At 34.7% G+C, this 17324-nt stretch overlaps 3 protein-coding genes across 12 annotated transcripts; 1 reads left to right on the top strand and 2 right to left on the bottom strand.

Annotated features, from left to right (window-relative positions):
* The first annotated feature begins 4931 nt into the window (after positions 1–4931).
* On the top strand, positions 4932–8573 carry LOC111886385 (uncharacterized). Of its 3 annotated transcripts, none has more exons than XR_002848401.3 (4): positions 4932–5295; positions 5819–5960; positions 6069–6208; positions 8315–8573. XR_002848401.3 is itself a non-coding variant. In XM_023882616.2 (3 exons), exons 1-3 carry the CDS (start codon positions 4991–4993, stop codon positions 6150–6152), a joined length of 531 nt encoding a protein of 176 aa, XP_023738384.1. In that variant the 5' UTR covers positions 4932–4990; the 3' UTR covers positions 6153–6286. The 3 variants fall into 3 exon arrangements, 1 of the variants encoding a protein (XP_023738384.1); XR_002848402.3 differs by having other exon boundaries at positions 8300–8573; XM_023882616.2 differs by lacking the exon at positions 8315–8573 and having other exon boundaries at positions 6069–6286.
* On the bottom strand, positions 6269–7660 carry LOC111886384 (COMPASS-like H3K4 histone methylase component WDR5B). Its single transcript, XM_023882615.3, has 2 exons — positions 6768–7660; positions 6269–6657 (listed from the first exon to the last, which is right to left on the bottom strand). The coding sequence occupies exons 1-2, from the start codon at positions 7431–7433 to the stop codon at positions 6367–6369; spliced, it is 957 nt and encodes a 318-aa protein (XP_023738383.1). The 5' UTR covers positions 7434–7660; the 3' UTR covers positions 6269–6366.
* Positions 8574–11695: 3122 nt separating the features above from the next.
* LOC111886386 (F-box protein SKIP17) lies at positions 11696–14818 on the bottom strand. Of its 8 annotated transcripts, XR_006186766.2 has the most exons (6): positions 14392–14530; positions 12857–12959; positions 12487–12775; positions 12341–12409; positions 12026–12255; positions 11696–11890 (listed from the first exon to the last, which is right to left on the bottom strand). XR_006186766.2 is itself a non-coding variant. In XM_042898044.1 (4 exons), the coding sequence occupies exons 1-3, from the start codon at positions 14710–14712 to the stop codon at positions 13220–13222; spliced, it is 540 nt and encodes a 179-aa protein (XP_042753978.1). In that variant the 5' UTR covers positions 14713–14818; the 3' UTR covers positions 12857–12959; positions 13174–13219. The 8 variants fall into 8 exon arrangements, 1 of the variants encoding a protein (XP_042753978.1); XR_006186765.2 differs by having other exon boundaries at positions 11696–12255; XR_006186769.2 differs by having other exon boundaries at positions 11696–12255; positions 12358–12409.
* Positions 14819–17324: the final 2506 nt, after the last annotated feature.

Below are 17324 nucleotides of genomic sequence, written 5' to 3'. Positions count from 1 at the left end.
GATATATGTGTTGATTAAAGCATGCTATACAGGTTTTCTTTAAACTATGTATACAAATGTATATTTATATCTACTAATATGTTGGGTAGAACATGGGTAGACAGTTGGTGTGTAATAAACAGATGAGAGGCCTCGTTGTTGTTTGATTGAGTCATCTAGCGGAGTTTAGATGACGACCACTGGCTATTCTAGACAGTCTTGTGGAAACATTAGCAGGTTCGCCACCTGTAGGTGTTAATGAACTTGGGTGTTCATTCGCTGTACTCCATCCCCCTCATGGTTGCCTTATTTGACTTATATTGCTGAGGTACCCCCGAAGCATGTGTTGTCGCCCCGATGAAATATTCTTAGACTAGGTCCCTTATGTTAGTTGTTTTAGGGACATTAAAGTGAGAATAACGGGAATGGGTAATTGGGTTATTGTTGGTTGGTGAAAATTAAATATGATATTTATTGTGGGTAGAAAACCCTATATGCTCACCAGGCTCCCAAGCCTGACCCACTCAGTTTTAAATTGTATTACAGGTAGTGGCGGAAGGGCATGAGATGGATGAACCATCAAGTTGTTTTGTTTACAAGTCTGCATATGTTTATATTTGTTATATGACTTGTAATGTATTCGTTTATGCTTATTGGTCTGTATCGGAACATGACACCCCGAGTTTTGATTATAATGAAAATACATTTCTTTTATGAAATGCTTCGGTAAACAATGTTTTATCATGTTTTGTTTTTGGGAACAAATTCCGCAACTCTTTCAAATCAAAAGGATTTACTCTGAAAATATTTAGAAGCATAAATGAAAATCGGTCTTTTCTGGCCGAGATTTTGGGGATGTCACATATTGAAAAGTACAAGTGAATGGTGTTGATCTCCTCGAAAAACCCGATGTTTTTCGATAATATAATATAATATAATTGTTTCGAATTGTTATGCCATCACAACGAATGATTATGATTTTCCTTGATTACTCGGATAGTATTGGATTTATTTATGTGAGTCGTTATAACCATGCATGATAATGACTAGTTCGTCTGTCTTGGCATTCTAATGAGCGCCAGAATTGATCTTAAGATTTTGTCACCCTACACTGGCCGAGTCTAACTGTAGCGAACAACTGAGGTGTGGGGGAGTCACCCCCGTATAGATCTATACACAAATTCTTGCTCTCCCTCCAGGAGACTTTGATTATAACTACAGACTACAAACGACCCATAAAGGTGCCGCCCGTTATACTCACTGAATCCAAAATGAATTTGATTACCATTGATTAATGACGTGTATTTGTTTACTTGAATTGAAGGTAAGCCTAACAAACGAGGAGAAGAGGATTACAAGGTCCTGCTAATTCCGTGTATTATTTAAGGCTGTTGGGTATACGAAGGACAAGTTGGCCCATTCCGCATTTGATTTATTTGGACCTTACTAGCAATGCTAATGGGCCACTGAGGCCCAATAGCACGTGAAACCATTGATGGTCCCTTAAGCATGTAATTGGGTCACAGGAGGCCCAATAAACATTTATTATTATCGTTGGGCCCAAAAGTTAAGTTAATGGGTCACGAAGGCCTAATAAGCATGATTAGAAACTTTCAAGCCCAAAGATTTGAATATTTACTTGTTTTAGGTAAGTATAATTGTCGGAAAGTTTGATTGAACGATTGTAAAATTCATAACGGCATGAGGCTGGTCGGTTGTTTATAACGACATTTGAAAATATATGTATATTCATCTTTCTATTTTCATAAGTTGTAATTTGGTATTTTTGACCCAAATATCTTAATAATAAAATAATTGACTCAATATATTGGTTTGACCTTTTCAGCCCTTCTTTAATAAAAATGACAATTTTATTCCCTTATTTTAAAAACGACGTTTTAGGCCCTTAAACCATTTTCTTGACATTTTGACCCATAGACTTGTTTAAGGAATGTTTTAGCTCAAAATTTACTCTTGGCAGTTTCAGCCCCTTTAGTAATGTTTAAGTAATGTTTCAGTAATGTTTTTTGACACATTTTTGACCCATAGACTTGTTTAAGTAATGTTTCAGTTAAAGTCCAAACTTTTTGCAACTTTTACAATTTTGACCCAAATTTCAAAAACTTTATATTTTTTATCCTTTTTGGAAAAAAACCATTTTTAATCCCTGTAACAGTTTTGTTTACCCTTTTTACCCCCTGTTTTGAGAAATCACCATTTCAATCCCTTGAAAACCATATTTTTGCACTTTTTGGGCCTATCGGCCGAAAAGCCCAAAAATTGGCCCATTAAGCTACAAATTACATTTCTAGTCCTTTAAAGAGTATAATATTCATAAAAACATTTATTTTTACTGTTTTGAGTCTTTTGGTCCTTAAGAAAGCCATGAATGACAACTTTCAACCCAACTTTTGTTTATTTGACAAATATAGCCCAAAAATGAGTTTTATGTTGCAATATGTTTATTATCACCTTAGAGGGTAATTTTTATTGACTTCTTTAGTGTAATATATCTTAGATCATGTTTATCTTCCTCCTTGAGCCATAGATCTCGAGATTTCTTTCATTTTTGTTACATATTTACTACATAAACACATGAAATCACACATAACATACACATACACATAGATCTACACATTTTACTTGTATTCTCCCCCATAAAACTTGTGAAAACCGAAAAGAGAGGGGTATGAACTCACCTTTTCTTGTTGATCACAGTTTTGAAGAAGAAATGAAAGAAAGTGAGGTGATTTTCGGCCCTAGCAACACCTTGATGATGATCTCGAGTTTGAGGTGATTCTAAGAGTATGATTACCACAAATGTTTAAGAGAAAGGGTCTAATCATGAGAAAAGAGTTATAAAATCCTTGGATATGTATAACTTACTAAGAAGTGATGATATTCTCTTGAAATCCTCTTGATGCACGAGCAAAATCTCGAGATTTTCGGAGTGGGAAGGAGGAGAATTTTAGAGAGTTTGGAAGAGTTTTGATGTTGTGTGTGTGTGTGGTTTGGCTCTCGGCCGTTCATAAGAAGAGAGAGAGAGGGGGGGGGGGGGGAAGAAGAGAGAGAGGTGAAATGATGGATTGCATGGAGATTTGTGATGGTACATGGAAGTTCATAATGTAATAAGGAGGTGGCTAACCCTCCTTATTTCATTAATTTCTATTTTTTTTGTTTTACTCTTTGGCCGAGAAAGAGAGAAGAGAGAAGAGAGAAGAGGGTTTGGGCTTTTTGTGCTTAAGTCTCATAATGTGAAGCCCAAGCTAATGGTTTTCGGCCCAATGGGCCCTTAAGAGGTTTTACAACCCAATTTGTATAAAAGAATGAGTTTTATGGCCCCTTTAGGGCTAATTAGATTTGTTATGGCCTAATAAGGGTATTTTATTTCATTTTAGGCCCATTATGGCCCAAAATCTTAAAATAAATGAAAGTGAGTCCAATTAGAGCCTATTTAAGAGTTCTAAGCCCAAAATAGTTAAAATTGGAAGCATATTGGCCCATTAGGCCTAATAAGGAAATCCTAGTCCAAATGGACTTAAACTGAGATTTTTAGGGTTCCTAACTTTTGTTGACTTTTGAATGTTTGTATAGGTATTTGATGGAATTTTGTTGTCATTGAACAAACACCTTACATGTTTTCAAGTTTTAGCTACAATGTCATTCTTTGTTAAGTGTTTACAACGTATCAGAATTCATAGTTTTGACAGTAAAGCCCTAAAATTAGGGTTTCTAAACTGCTCATGTACGTTAAGTGTACTCAACGTACGCCCAACATACGTGGATGAGCTCAGTGACCAACCTGCATGAGTACACCCAACGTACAAGGAGTACGCCTAACGCACTCCAACTTCCCTGAAGTTGACAATTCTGCCCCTAAGGGACCAAATCCACAAAACCCCATTCCTAAATGTCTAAACTAAAAAGTCCAAAGAATCAAGTGTTACATAAGAATCACCAAATTTGGGACCAAAAATGCCCTAAATGAAGAAATAGCTAGATCTACAAGATAGGATGATCAAGCAAGGAGCTTTTTACCTTTTGGAGGTAGCTAACAAGTGAAGAATCCTAGATCCAAGCTTCTTCCCAAGCTCCAAGTCCTTGCACCAACTTCTTCTTCTTCAAGAACACCACCAAAGCACACAAATGGGCTCAAAATGCACTCTTCTCTTTTAGGGTTTGCTAGAGGTCGTATTTTCTCTGACGGAGGCTGGTGAGGGTATGAGAAATGAGAGATAATGATGCTTATATATGGGTAAAACCCTAAAACTAAGGGTTTGAAGGTTAACCACGTACACACTGCGTGTGCGGTGTACGCCCAACATACTAGGGTCCGCCCTAGTACGCCTAGCGTACACAATGTACGCTTGGCGTACTAATCCTTTGCCAAAATTACCAAAATGCCAATATGGGCCATTTTGCACTCTTTCTTAAACTCAAGGACTAAACAACAATATTTATTCATACATAGGGTTAAAATTGAAAATACCTCACCACCGGGATGTTACACAAATTAACAACCAATTTAACACACAACATACACCCAACATATTTTTACTCATTTTCCTATAATTTAACAAAACATGAGCAACATGGGAAATCTCAGCAAAATAGGAAAAACAGGAACATAAATAGGAGAATACAATCCTAAATTGGATGAAGGGTGGTCGGAGGAAGACGTTGGAGGAAGGTGGTCGATGGTTGTGTCGTCGGATCAATAACATGGACGAACTGCCTTAAAGGCGTATCAGATTAGGGAAAAGGAAAAACCGGAATTGTGAGTTTTTGGTATGTGTTCCTATACGTAAATTTGGAGGGATAGTTTTTTAAAGCTGTGTAAAATTTGAGTAGTCTTTTTTGTGCAATGACATAGTCCGAGGGGTCAACATGTCATTTCAAATTACTCCCGAACGACGTCGTGCCTCTATTCTAGTTTGACACTTCGCAAATTTTGGGAGGCTAACAAGTTACACTTCACAGCACAGAAGCGCATCAAAACGAGAAGGCGATAATGATAACCATCTCTCTCTTCTCTCGTTGCTCTGCTCCTCCAACGGTAGTTGTTTCTCCGGGATCTCATCGCTCCGGCAGCGTGTTCCGGCCGGAATACGGTCTACGTCTTCGAAAATCTCAATTTGGCATTAAAACCCTACGCCTTCACAGCAGCAATTCCTCCAACGGACAATCAAAGGAGGAGGAGTACAAGTCGAGCTCGAGCAGGTTCCTGGATGAGGAAGGCGTGGTGGAAGACATGGACGGATACCTCAACTACCTTTCACTCGAGTACGATTCAGTTTGGGATACCAAACCTTCCTGGTAAATTTTAATCCAGTTTTCCCTTTTATCTTCTTGATTCCTGTATTTGTTGCGGTTGCTAAGCTAGAGCCTAAATCCATTCAGATAGATAATTGTTGCGCATTTAGAAGCTGATTGATAGAAACGAATGCGTTAGTCCGTATCTCTTTTTTTCCCCAATGCACTGTGGTTCTGAATTGAGCTTTAGCTGTTTTTATATGTTACACTTTTAAGAATTTCTTAGGATTTGACATGTACAATTTTGTGAGGAAGTGTATGATGTGAAAATTACTGGCGGATCATTCTGATTGCATTGGGAAGTTGATTTCAGAAATCAGAAAGGGATAAAAAAAACGATAGATCAATGCTCTTTTAGTATCTATGTTACACTCCCATGCAGCAATTGTCTTCTGAATTGAAGTTTAGTTGTTTGTATAAATGACACTTGAAAATTTCTTAGCATTCCACATCTACAAGTGCATGATGATCCATAGGTAAAAATCAATAGGCCTTATGGTTGAGGTTGATTAATTTATTGTTTTAGGTGTCAACCATGGACAATTGCCCTCACTGGAACATCCATCATTGGTGGAAGCTGGCTAATATTGCACAACGTCTTAGCCACTTCAGTTGCTTCCACTTTAATCTGCACCTGGTGGTACATCTTTCTCTATTCTTACCCAAAGGTATGAAGTATGGACAACTTAGAACCATTTCATCATTCATCTTTCACAGTGTGGCTGATACTATCAGGTCTTAAATGCTTTGTTCTTTCTTTCTTTTTGTTCATTCAGGCATATAAGGAAATGATCGCTGAGAGAAGGAAGAAGGTCACTAGTGGTGTTGAAGACACATTTGGTTTAAGAAACAGTCCTTAATTTTTTGCTGGAAAAACCATCATCAACTGATGCCAGGCATGAGTGAGTCGATTTTGGTATGTAAATTGCAAACTACTTTCAAGTAAAATTACTGAAAATCATTTTCCTAACCAGAGTGACCATAATTAATCTCATTTTATAAGTCTTGAATTAGGTATACAGAAGTAACAGTAGATACACAACAAAACAGCTTTAGATTTTCTCTCTTATTGACTTAACTTGGTTGAACCCATATCCTAATTGTTCGATCACCAAGAAGCCCTGCAGACGCAATCATGTTCTCTGTTGGGTGGCAATTTACAGAAATAACCGTATCAGTATGCCCTTCTAGTTTCTGAAGCAGATTCTTCCCCTGTAAATCCCAAATGTAGACGCAATGGTCCTCTGAACCACTGACGATGTATTTACCATTTGTCACAGAAAACGTAGGGGTTATGCAATACTTTTTGTTTACATGACCTGTATACATCTTCAAGAACTTTCCAGTTGAGTAGTTCCAGAGCTTCTACATTCACAGTAGTATAAATTACAGATTACAAATTATAAACTAACTGTTAGATCTACAAGAAGAATAAACAATACATATCCAAATAAATTCATAGGAAATTAACTAACCAGATTATCGTCAAGTGTGGCGACGAGTATAAACTTTCCATTAGGTGAGAATTTGGTGAAAGAAACCGCTGGAACCTTATCGTCGATGAGCGTCTTCAAACAGGTTCCGGTTGCGGTATCCCAAATCTTACAGCTACCGTCGTGGCTGCCGGAAACAATCAGCGATCCGTCGCGGTTGAAATGCACGGAGGTCACGGGTAACGAGTGAGCTCTGATTACGTGATTAGTCTTCCCTGTTTTTACGTCCCAAACCCTAATCGTCTCATCGAATGATCCGGAGACGATGAGGTTCGAATGAACGCTGAAATTTACACAGAAGACGAAATCGGTGTGGCCGCGTAGGGTTTTGACGCATTCGGCGGCGCGTGCGTCCCAGATGCGGAGGGTTTTGTCGTCGGAGGCGGAGCAGATGTAGTGTGAGTCGGAGGACCAGGCGAGGTCGGAGACGCCTTCGGTGTGGCCGTTGAGGCGGGAGATTAGGGTTAGGTTTTCGGCATTCCAGAGGATGAGGGATTTGTCTAAGGAGGCGGAGGCGAGGAGTTTGCCGCTGTTGGAGAATTTGACGCAGGAGACGGCAGATTGGTGGGCGGTTAAGGTTTTGACGAGGCGGTAGGGGGCGTATTGAGGTGGTGGTTGGACAGTGTTGGTGTTACTGTTGCTGCCCATTTTTTAGACCGAGGCAAGAAGTCTATAGGTGCAAATCTGGGTGGTATTTATAGGTGGTGGGTGCAGTATCTCTTCTTTTTTATTTCCTCAAAATAATTAGTCCTTAGGCCATCTCTAATGAGAGTTTAATGGAGGGTTTAATGGGGAGTTTAATATCATTAAACTCAAAATTCCTATTGTGGGAAAGTGACTAGGATTCAATGGAATGGGAAGTTCAATCCCCATTGAACTCTATATTCTCTCTCCTCTCTCTCTCACACACACACACACACATATATATATATATATATTATTTTTTATTTTAATTTTTTAATTAATGTTAATTTTAATTGTAGTTTTTAATTTTTAATTTCATGCTAATTAATTTTTTAAAAATAATAATAAATAAAAAGAAAATAATAAATGATGTGACAATCCATTAAATTGTATAGAGTTTAATGGAGTGTAGAGTTTAATGGGTAAAGTTGTATAGTGAGTGGAATGTATATGTGTCAATCCATTGAACTAATATGAGTTCAATGCATTGGAGATGGTCTTATTCACACCTCCTTTTATTTTATTTTTATTTTAAAAAAAATTGCTCAGTCTCCATTTTCTTTCATGAAAGGAAAAGTTTTTGCATTAAGATTTTAATCATCAAATTTATGATTTAATAATTACTTGATACAATTAAGAATAATTAAGTAATTCTGTGCTCGTCCTTAACAATCAATTTACTTATAATAAGTAACCACACTCATTTTGACGACTTTTCTAAACCGGTAGTACAACAATGGCCAAAAAATGGCCACATGCCTTGACCTGGATTGTTTTTGTTTGGTCATTACACAGAACAAGAAGTAAAATTTATTTATTGAGGATTGCAGATGTTTGTTTTCCAGGATACAACAGTAGAAAACAATTATTCTACCCGAATTCTCACTTAGCCCGGATTATACATTGGTTGCAACAAAAGATTGGAAGAAAAAACAAAGCGTAAGAGAGAAAAAGGAGATTGTTTTTGATTCATTCGATGTAATCTAAGCAGTCAAGGAGATGCTTTATTTATACTGTAAATCGTAATTGATGTCATTAAACATCAAAACGTAACAGTCAATTAAATGACATAATTAATTGGTAGATCAAAACCGAAATCTATTATTAATAGCCTTAAATTTGTGTTTGTAACTGTTAAACGAAAAGAAAACAATTGCAAAAAAATCATTGGATTTTTTTGGTCGACCGGTGAAGCATTCGTACCTGCAGTACGCGTGCTTGCACACAAGTTCAGTGAACCGAAGCCAAACCGGTTAACATTTGTAATCGGGTTGGGTTGTGAATAATACTATCTAAGGCAAGTATAGTTTTTATGCCAAAGATCAAATGTTATTTAAAATAAAAATACTAGTCAATGTCTTATAATTAATTGTCCACGGCGGCGAGTATTCATATTTTGAAAATCATCTATAAATTATCGTTGTCAACTGACAATACTATCAAATATATCTTTCTCAATATACATAAGTACACAAATCGTTCACAAATTAATCATTTATCTTACTGCACCAATCGTTCTTTATCAACATCATTGTAAAGATGCATTAGTCCATCCACACCATGGAGCCCATCATTTAATACTTTGGCATTTCACCCTTAAATATGGTTTATTGGTTTAATCCCAACTGCGACAGTCCATGGATAGAAAAAACAAAGAAAAATGGGAGCAAATAAACACAACTTCAAATGGTCATATAGCTTTTGATTTCACCGGACAGAAAGCTCTCATCACAAGCCTTTGATTTATTTATTTATTTTTTTTCTGAAAGTAAGGCGTGTACAAGAACTGAAGAGCACACCTCTTGTCCACGTACATCCTCCCTTGGAAATGGACCCAAAGCGAATAATCGGTTACACCATCACCAATTCACCATGCACCTCTTATTATTCAAACCCCAATTTGGTTGCACTCAAAAATAAAGATTAAGAATGAATAGTTGTACAAGTTATCACAGAAAATTTAAGTGAGTTAATTAAATAATGTATTATAAAATAATATTATCTTATCTATCAAAGAATTCTTACAAATATGATTTCAATGTATATTTTTATCGGTAATATATGAAGATAAAGATAACGAATTAAATCCTAAAGAAATGATCTTTATTAAGTAAGGCTTGAATGTATCTATGTAATAACATTTCATTACAACAAACTATTTTTGAACAAACTATGCCATATTTAATCTATGACAAAATATGCAATATTACAACCGAAAAACAACTGCATTATTACAATGCACCGATTAAATAATAATGTTTCATTTTTTACCAATAATATCATTGCACATTTCATATACAGACTATTTTGTTATATAAACTGAGGAAAAATAAAATAAAATAAAATATTATTGCATAAATTAAATACATATTTAACCGTATTGTAGAGAGTAGCTGACATTAGGAAAAGAACAATCTCTAGGGATTCCTACACGAGTTGTAGTCATCTCACTTAATTAGTTAATTTTATTTAACCCTATTATAGGAAAAAGAACAATCTCTAGGATTTCTACACGAGTTGTACAAAACCGAGTAATTAATTCATGGTAAAACAAATTTATTCCTTGAAGCTATTTTGTTTATGTATGGTATGGATACGGGAAACCTACATATAACATTTTTGTGTTGGATCAATACAAGATATAATTCTTTCTCATCTTATTAACAACTTGAATGGATGGCTTAAATCTTACTTAAAATTTTTATTGAATTATTAGACCCTACAATGGGTACCAATTACCAAATCAGACCATAGAAAAGAGTTGAACTTTGAGCTAGTGAAGTGACCATGCCTAAGCCTAATTCTAAACCTATAACAAACAATTTATTAAAATTGTCAATTCCACTCTGTTTACTTATAAATAGGTTGCAGTTGATCTAAAATAAAATGGGTAAATTATAAAACTGGTCCTTCTGCTTTCTATTTTGGGTAAATGGCACAAAAAACACTATTTTTACACAGAAATTCGATTTTGACACCGTGTTATTTTTTGTGTCAATTTTGACACTGTGTTTTCCAATTCGTTACAATTCTGACCACTTGACCGGTTAACCAGGTTACATGCTGACGTGACATGATGACGTGTCAGTTTTGATGACGTGGCATGCTGACATGATATGCTGACGTGTCAAAATTGATTTTTTTTTCCACAAAAAACACTAAATTTTCACTTTTTTTTGATTTTGACACTAAGTTTAATTTTTTATTTCAATTTTGACACTATGTTTTTTTTGTTCCAATCGAACATCATTTATCGAATTTTGTTCAATTTTGTCTATTTTCCATTTGAAACCGTATAAATATATTTTTTTTATTACATTTTAAACCGTATAACATATTCTTTTCGTTTAAAAACCATATTTTTATTTAAATACAAGGTGTTTTTTTTCTTACATTCAAAGCATTAGTTATATCATGAGAATCAAACTAACCATAAGCTTCTAATAAGATGTAAAAATTTGATGGGTTGCAAACTTGATATCCAAATTTTGATCAACTACACGCCTATAAACCTTCAAACACATTTTAAAGTTGCATATTAATATAAAATACAATTTTTATATAGTTAATACATATTTATACATAAAAATATGGTTTGAGTGTAAAAAAAAAATGTATTTATACAAAACTATGGTTTTTAAATGAAAAAAAAACATATTTATACGGTTTAAATGTATTAAAAAAATATTTATACGGTTTCAAATAGAAAATTGTCAACATTGAACAAAATTGGAAAAAATGATGTTCGATTTGGAACAAAAAAACATAGTGTCAAAGTTGAAAGAAAAAATTAAACGTAGTGTCAAAATCGAAAAAAAAATGAAAACTTAGTGTTTTTTGTGAGAAAAAAATTCAATTTTGACACGTCAGCATATCATGTCAGCATGCCACGTCATCAAAACTGACACGTCATCATGCCACGTCAGCATGTAACCTGGTTAACCGGTCAAGTGGTCAGAATTGTAACGAATTGGAAAACACAGTGTCAAAATTGACACAAAAAATAACACGGTGTCAAAATCGAATTTCTGTATAAAAATAGTGTTTTTTGTGCCATTTACCCTTCTATTTTCAATGTTGGTCCCTAGGAATGAATTACTAATTTTGTTACTTATTTCAGGTTACACGGACCAAAATCGATAGCATCAATGAAAAAATATTCAAACATGGTAAAATCAGAAAGCGCAAATACCTTTTTTGCAATTTACTTTTAAGAATAAATTAGCTAAAAAGAAAACAGGCCGAAAGTATTTAGATGTTTACAATATCTCGAATTGCTTTATACAGTATAATATATTGAAACTATAGCATTTGTAATCACATATTTAATGTATTAATTATTTATAAAATCCATATAAAAGAAAAGGAAACAGGATAAATCAGTATACCTTGCACTATAACATCTATCGGTTGGATATGTCCTGTTTTAAGGAATAAGGTAACCCAATTTAAACTTTAAAGATTGGAAAAAGGGACTGAAGTTGTAATTTGTAAGAGTTATATTATACTATATCACAAATTTATTAAATCATCAGAGGACGAGTATTTTTACTCACAAGATGTCTAAAGTGCTTGAATTCTCCCGCAAGAACAGCTCCCACAAAGCGCTCAACTTCAACCTGCCAACGACTTTTTTTATTTTTTAAATTTCAAGTACATGAACCATGGCGGGAGGGGTTAGGGACAATTTAGTCCTTTTACATCTTTGAGATGCATTGATACAGTCTCGTAAAATCATGACCTCCAAATGGTTTCCACCACCATTGGCAGTTTGGCACCAAGGTTCCTACGATCCAAATTTGTAGTTAGGATTACAGCCAATGATCAGAAAAGTAATATAGTTGAACTCTAAGTTTTATGACACTTCTTACCTTAAAAAATTAAGTACCTGTGCATGAGTAAGACGTTGACAAGTCCACATATTTCAATTTGTGAAGCCCCTGAAACATTGATTAACATATCACAATATAGTTTCAGATAAATATGTTATGGATCATAAATAATTCAAGAAATATACATTCACCAACATACGAGCCTTGTAGTCATGCAGCTTGAATCCCTTTAGTGACAAGGCAGTTATGCTAGGGCAGCTGCGCACGAATTCATTGCAGGTTGGGTATTTCAAATCATCATCTCTACATGTAAATAAATGGTAATCATAATTATCCTAAAATTTTGCAAGACTTATAGCAAGCATGAATGAAACAGAAGGATCCCTGTTTTCGAAGATTCAAAGACCAAACGCTCTATTAAGGGGCAATTCTTGCTCACTGATTCCAATGTATGCCTCAACTCAACATACCTATCTGAAAATATACTCTTAGCCCTTGGGAAATAGAATTATAATAGAGTATGCGTGCGTTACGAAAAGGGTTTTACAGGTCTACCATTTCCAGATCAAGGAGAGAAGGGCAAGCTGATAATGATGCCAAGAGAGCAGTATTATCAATCCTTTCCATATTGTAAAGGTGTAATCTTCTCAAACGAGCCCTACCAATTATTTTAAAAAAGAAAAATGAGAAAGTGTCAAAAACATAAAGGTCATATGATGAGTTATTCTAATATATATATATATATATATATATATATATATATATATATATATATATATATATATATATATATATATATATATATATATATATATATATATATATATATATATATATATATATATATATATATATATATAATGACAACATACCCAAGTGCACCACCATTCGCACTCAGGGAACTCCAGCAGGACCTTGTTAGAATAGGTGACTCTTTTCCTTGTCTGGATCATTTTTCGTTCCTAATACTATAAGCTAATGGCTCAAATGTAACTCATTGTACGTAAGTATATGCATATTGCAATGCACACTTATGAAAAACTTAACGAACATTAGCATTTAGCAAGTGATGCGTGAACGAAGGTTCACATAATGCAAGCTTTGGATAATATACTTTAAACTAATTCAAACATGCTATCATCACTTTACCACATAAGGTACTAACACATTTAAGAGTATGTTACTGAAGTTATGCAGCCTATATATTCTGATTAATAACACATCTAAGCACAAAATATAATAACTGCATGAGGTGTTAGTGGGTATTACATGCTTACGATCATAACTGGTTCAAATGAAGTCATCATCCCCTTTGCTTTTCATTTGATTGGTCAAACTCATAAAGAGAAGCTCATTTGAATTGCAAATTAAATAAGCTCTAATTAAATCATTTGGATCAAATCTCTTTAAAACATGGAAAAAACATCCAGACTAATTAAGACACAGTAGGAGAAGGCTTGGAACAATCCCATGTTTGCACTCATGTTATGTCCTCGTTCCTTGCAACATGCACACAGTTTTGACAAGTTGGGGCATTCTTTATCATAACTGGTGCAACCTTGTAGTTATATATTTTTCCTTCTTCTTAGCAAGAACCAAATGTTGTAACTTCACTAGCACAAGATATTAACATTTTACAGAAACAGAATTATGCCTAAATTAATGTCCTAGAACATCCCAACTCATTAGGTATTTATAAGTAAGAATGATCATGCATGGCTTCTCACATACTAATAACAAGCAAAAACTGACATCGTAAAACAATATATACTCGTAGCCACACACAGAAAAGAGAGCTTACTGAAGTGCATTTCCAGCTCGAACCTACAACATTGTTGACCTTAGGAACTAACGTAATTAAGTCGATGTTTATAAAACACAAAGGATCCACAACACACTTTTGAAAAAATGAACACGTCGCAGCAGCATAACAATCGCTTTGAGTATCAAGCATACCAAAAACCTACAAATCATCATTCATAGTCCATCATCTAGGATCGAATTCGACTAAAACGATATCAGCTATACTGAGTAAATGCACAAATAAAAAACAAACAAGCAATTCAAAACCAATATAGATTCCGAAGTACCTTGATCGTGAGATCGGGAGGCAGAGGCCATACTGCGACTTTGTGTGAGGATGACCGTTTACGATCGGACCGTTTTCCGGCTTCGAGGAGAAGAGAGTCGAGGTGAAGAGCGCGTTGGATCAAGTCATTTTCATCGGAATCAGATGATCTAGATTCGATGAGATTGTCGTAAGAGGTGTTGATTGTGTCATAATCGAAGACACCTAAGAAAGATTTCAACACCGCATCGTTGTCAGATTCCGACAACATAGTTGATTGAGTTTTAGCGACGGAAGGATCGGAACAACAAGGGCGTTTGGCCATGGAAGGTCCACCGTCCATGAAGAAGGGGAAGGGTATCCATTACGAGTGGTGAAGAAGAAGGAGTTAACAAAACCATGCTTTTTCACCGGTTACATGTTAACTCCATTTTAGTCTCGTAATCGTCGAGTCAAAAGGGTTATAAAGTAATGACAATTGATTGTAAGAAACAATAATATTTACAAGTTGATAATGATCAGATGAACTTTTTTTATTTTTTTTTATTTTATTTAAGTTATTATTTTGATGACGTTAAAATGTTTGTCAAATGGTATTTAAAAATAACATTTATTTAATGTTAGAGTTAATAATAGACTCATTATTTTACTATGGGTACAGTCCTTTTCCCGCGGGAGGCTCCTTTTCTCTCATGGTATAATTGTCTTTACTTTTGGGATGCTTATTGGGCCTCCATTTTGGGTTAGTGGGTTTCACATGTAAACGGGAGTATGAGAATCAAGTTAGTGTTTGAAGATTATACATATGAACCCGTAAGAAAAAGATAGTATATGTCGTGTATTTTTGGTGTTTGCTTGCATGAATAAGTATCCATAGGTGTTTTGTATGATAATTGTAACATCTTAATTTTCGGTGTTTGCTCGAATGAATTGACTATCCATAGGTGTTTTGTATGATAATTGTAACAGCTTAATTTTTGAGGGTAAATAAGTTCTGTTTTAATCAATTATTTAAATAAACAACTAAAAGGCTAAAAATAGATAAATAAAGTCACACTAATAAGAATTAAATAATCAAAACGAACTGAAAAATTAATGTGGACTTTAAACTAGAAATATACTACGAGGAGATTGTCATTTTAATAAAACCTAGCATTGACTATGTTATGATAGTAGTTGACGGTGTTGGTGATTTTATATTATTAATATTATTTAAGTGTAATGAGGTTAATTTGTTGATCAATGTCACTTTGACAATTAATGAACAAATCAATATGGTGCGGAGTGCACATTTGTTTAATTTTGTCTTTGTCGAAAGTATATTGCTATTTAGGGGCGAAGCCCTTGAACTGACGGGGTCCAAGGAGCAGCGGGGATTTTTTTATATGTGTTATGTTGTTATATACAAATGCCTTAGAAATATGTATTTTGTGTAAATACACCCGATTTTGTGATCCATATTTCAGACCTGGTTTTTTATATTAGTTTATGACCGTTTTGAACAGTTTTAGGACATAAAACTGTTATTTGGCAGTTTTAAGACAAGGGGTTCTTTCTTGTTATCTGATCAGTTTTGAAATCATTTTGGGTACAAATTTTCATAACATCTTCTTCATTCTCCATTCTAGAAAACAGTGAATTTTATTCGATTATATTTTCGAGTGCACCCTCAAAATGCTTTAATCTGAAAGTGTTTCACAACTCTCGTTGATCCAAACAATTATATACCCCGATTATATAACAAATGGCATTTTTTAACTAATTAAATTGTTTTGTATTTTGGGACCATATTTTTGCATTTTCAAACTTAAAAAGCATTTCTATATTAAAATCTAATGATTTTATAAATCTATTTAAAACAACTCATGTGAAAGATGTTTCATTCACGACCTATTTCTCGCCTCCTGTAGTCCTCAGCGTAGTCATCATTATCAATATGTGTAATTTCATAGAATTGGCTCTAAGTGTCACACCCCCAAACCAGACGGCGGAAACGTCCGAGGGCTCGCGTGACTTAAATTGAATATCATCACAATGAATATACATGAATCATAACATAAACATCACCATGCATCAATATATTACAACTGACACTGGTCACATCAAGTACATTGTTTTAACATTACAAATCCACACATAAATTGTTTGGTAGTTTTCAAAAGCAAAACACACTGATGTACTTGGCACTTATTCCTCAACTTACCTGTTACATGAGAATACAAGTTATTTTGAAAACGGTCAACATATGGAATGTTGGTGAGTTCATAAGCATGTTTGGTATGAAAATGTTTTGTGTAGTTTGAACGAAAACGACCCAGAAAATCCGATATTTTCTGAAAAGACCATTGTTTATAAAAAAAGAGTGAAGATCCGTAAATATATGCATGATTATTTCAAAACATGTATAACTGAGAAACTTTGTATTAACATACAAGTGAAAATGTTGTACTTCCCCGGAAAACCTGATGTTTTCCAAAATAAACATATCTTATAATGGTTTGAATGGTTACTCATCATGTGAATGATTTTGAATTACCTTGTTTACTTGGTTTACATTAGATTTATTTATGTGAGTCGTTATAACCATGCATGATAATAACTAGTTCGTCTGTCTTGGCACTCTGGTGAACGCCAGAATTGATCTTAAGATTTTGTCACCCTAGACTGGCCGAGTCTAACTGTAGCGAACAGCTGAGGTGTGGGGGAGTCACCTCCGTATAGATCTATACACAGACTCTCGCTCTCCCTCCAGGAGACTTTGATTATAACTACGGACTACGGCCGACACACGTTGGTGCCACCTGTTATTACTCACTAAATCCCAATTGACTTTGATTACTATTGTTTATCGACTTGTATTTGTTTACTTTGATTACGCATAAGCCTAACAAACGAGAAGAAGGGGAAATACAAAGCCCTACTACTTTCGTGAGTTATTTTAGGCTGTTGGGTATT

This window comes from Lactuca sativa, chromosome 9 (genome assembly GCF_002870075.4).
Source record: "Lactuca sativa cultivar Salinas chromosome 9, Lsat_Salinas_v11, whole genome shotgun sequence".
Lineage (NCBI taxonomy): Eukaryota > Viridiplantae > Streptophyta > Magnoliopsida > Asterales > Asteraceae > Lactuca > Lactuca sativa.
Note: the sequence above shows the minus strand (reverse complement) of the source record. Positions and strands in the feature narration are given on the sequence as shown.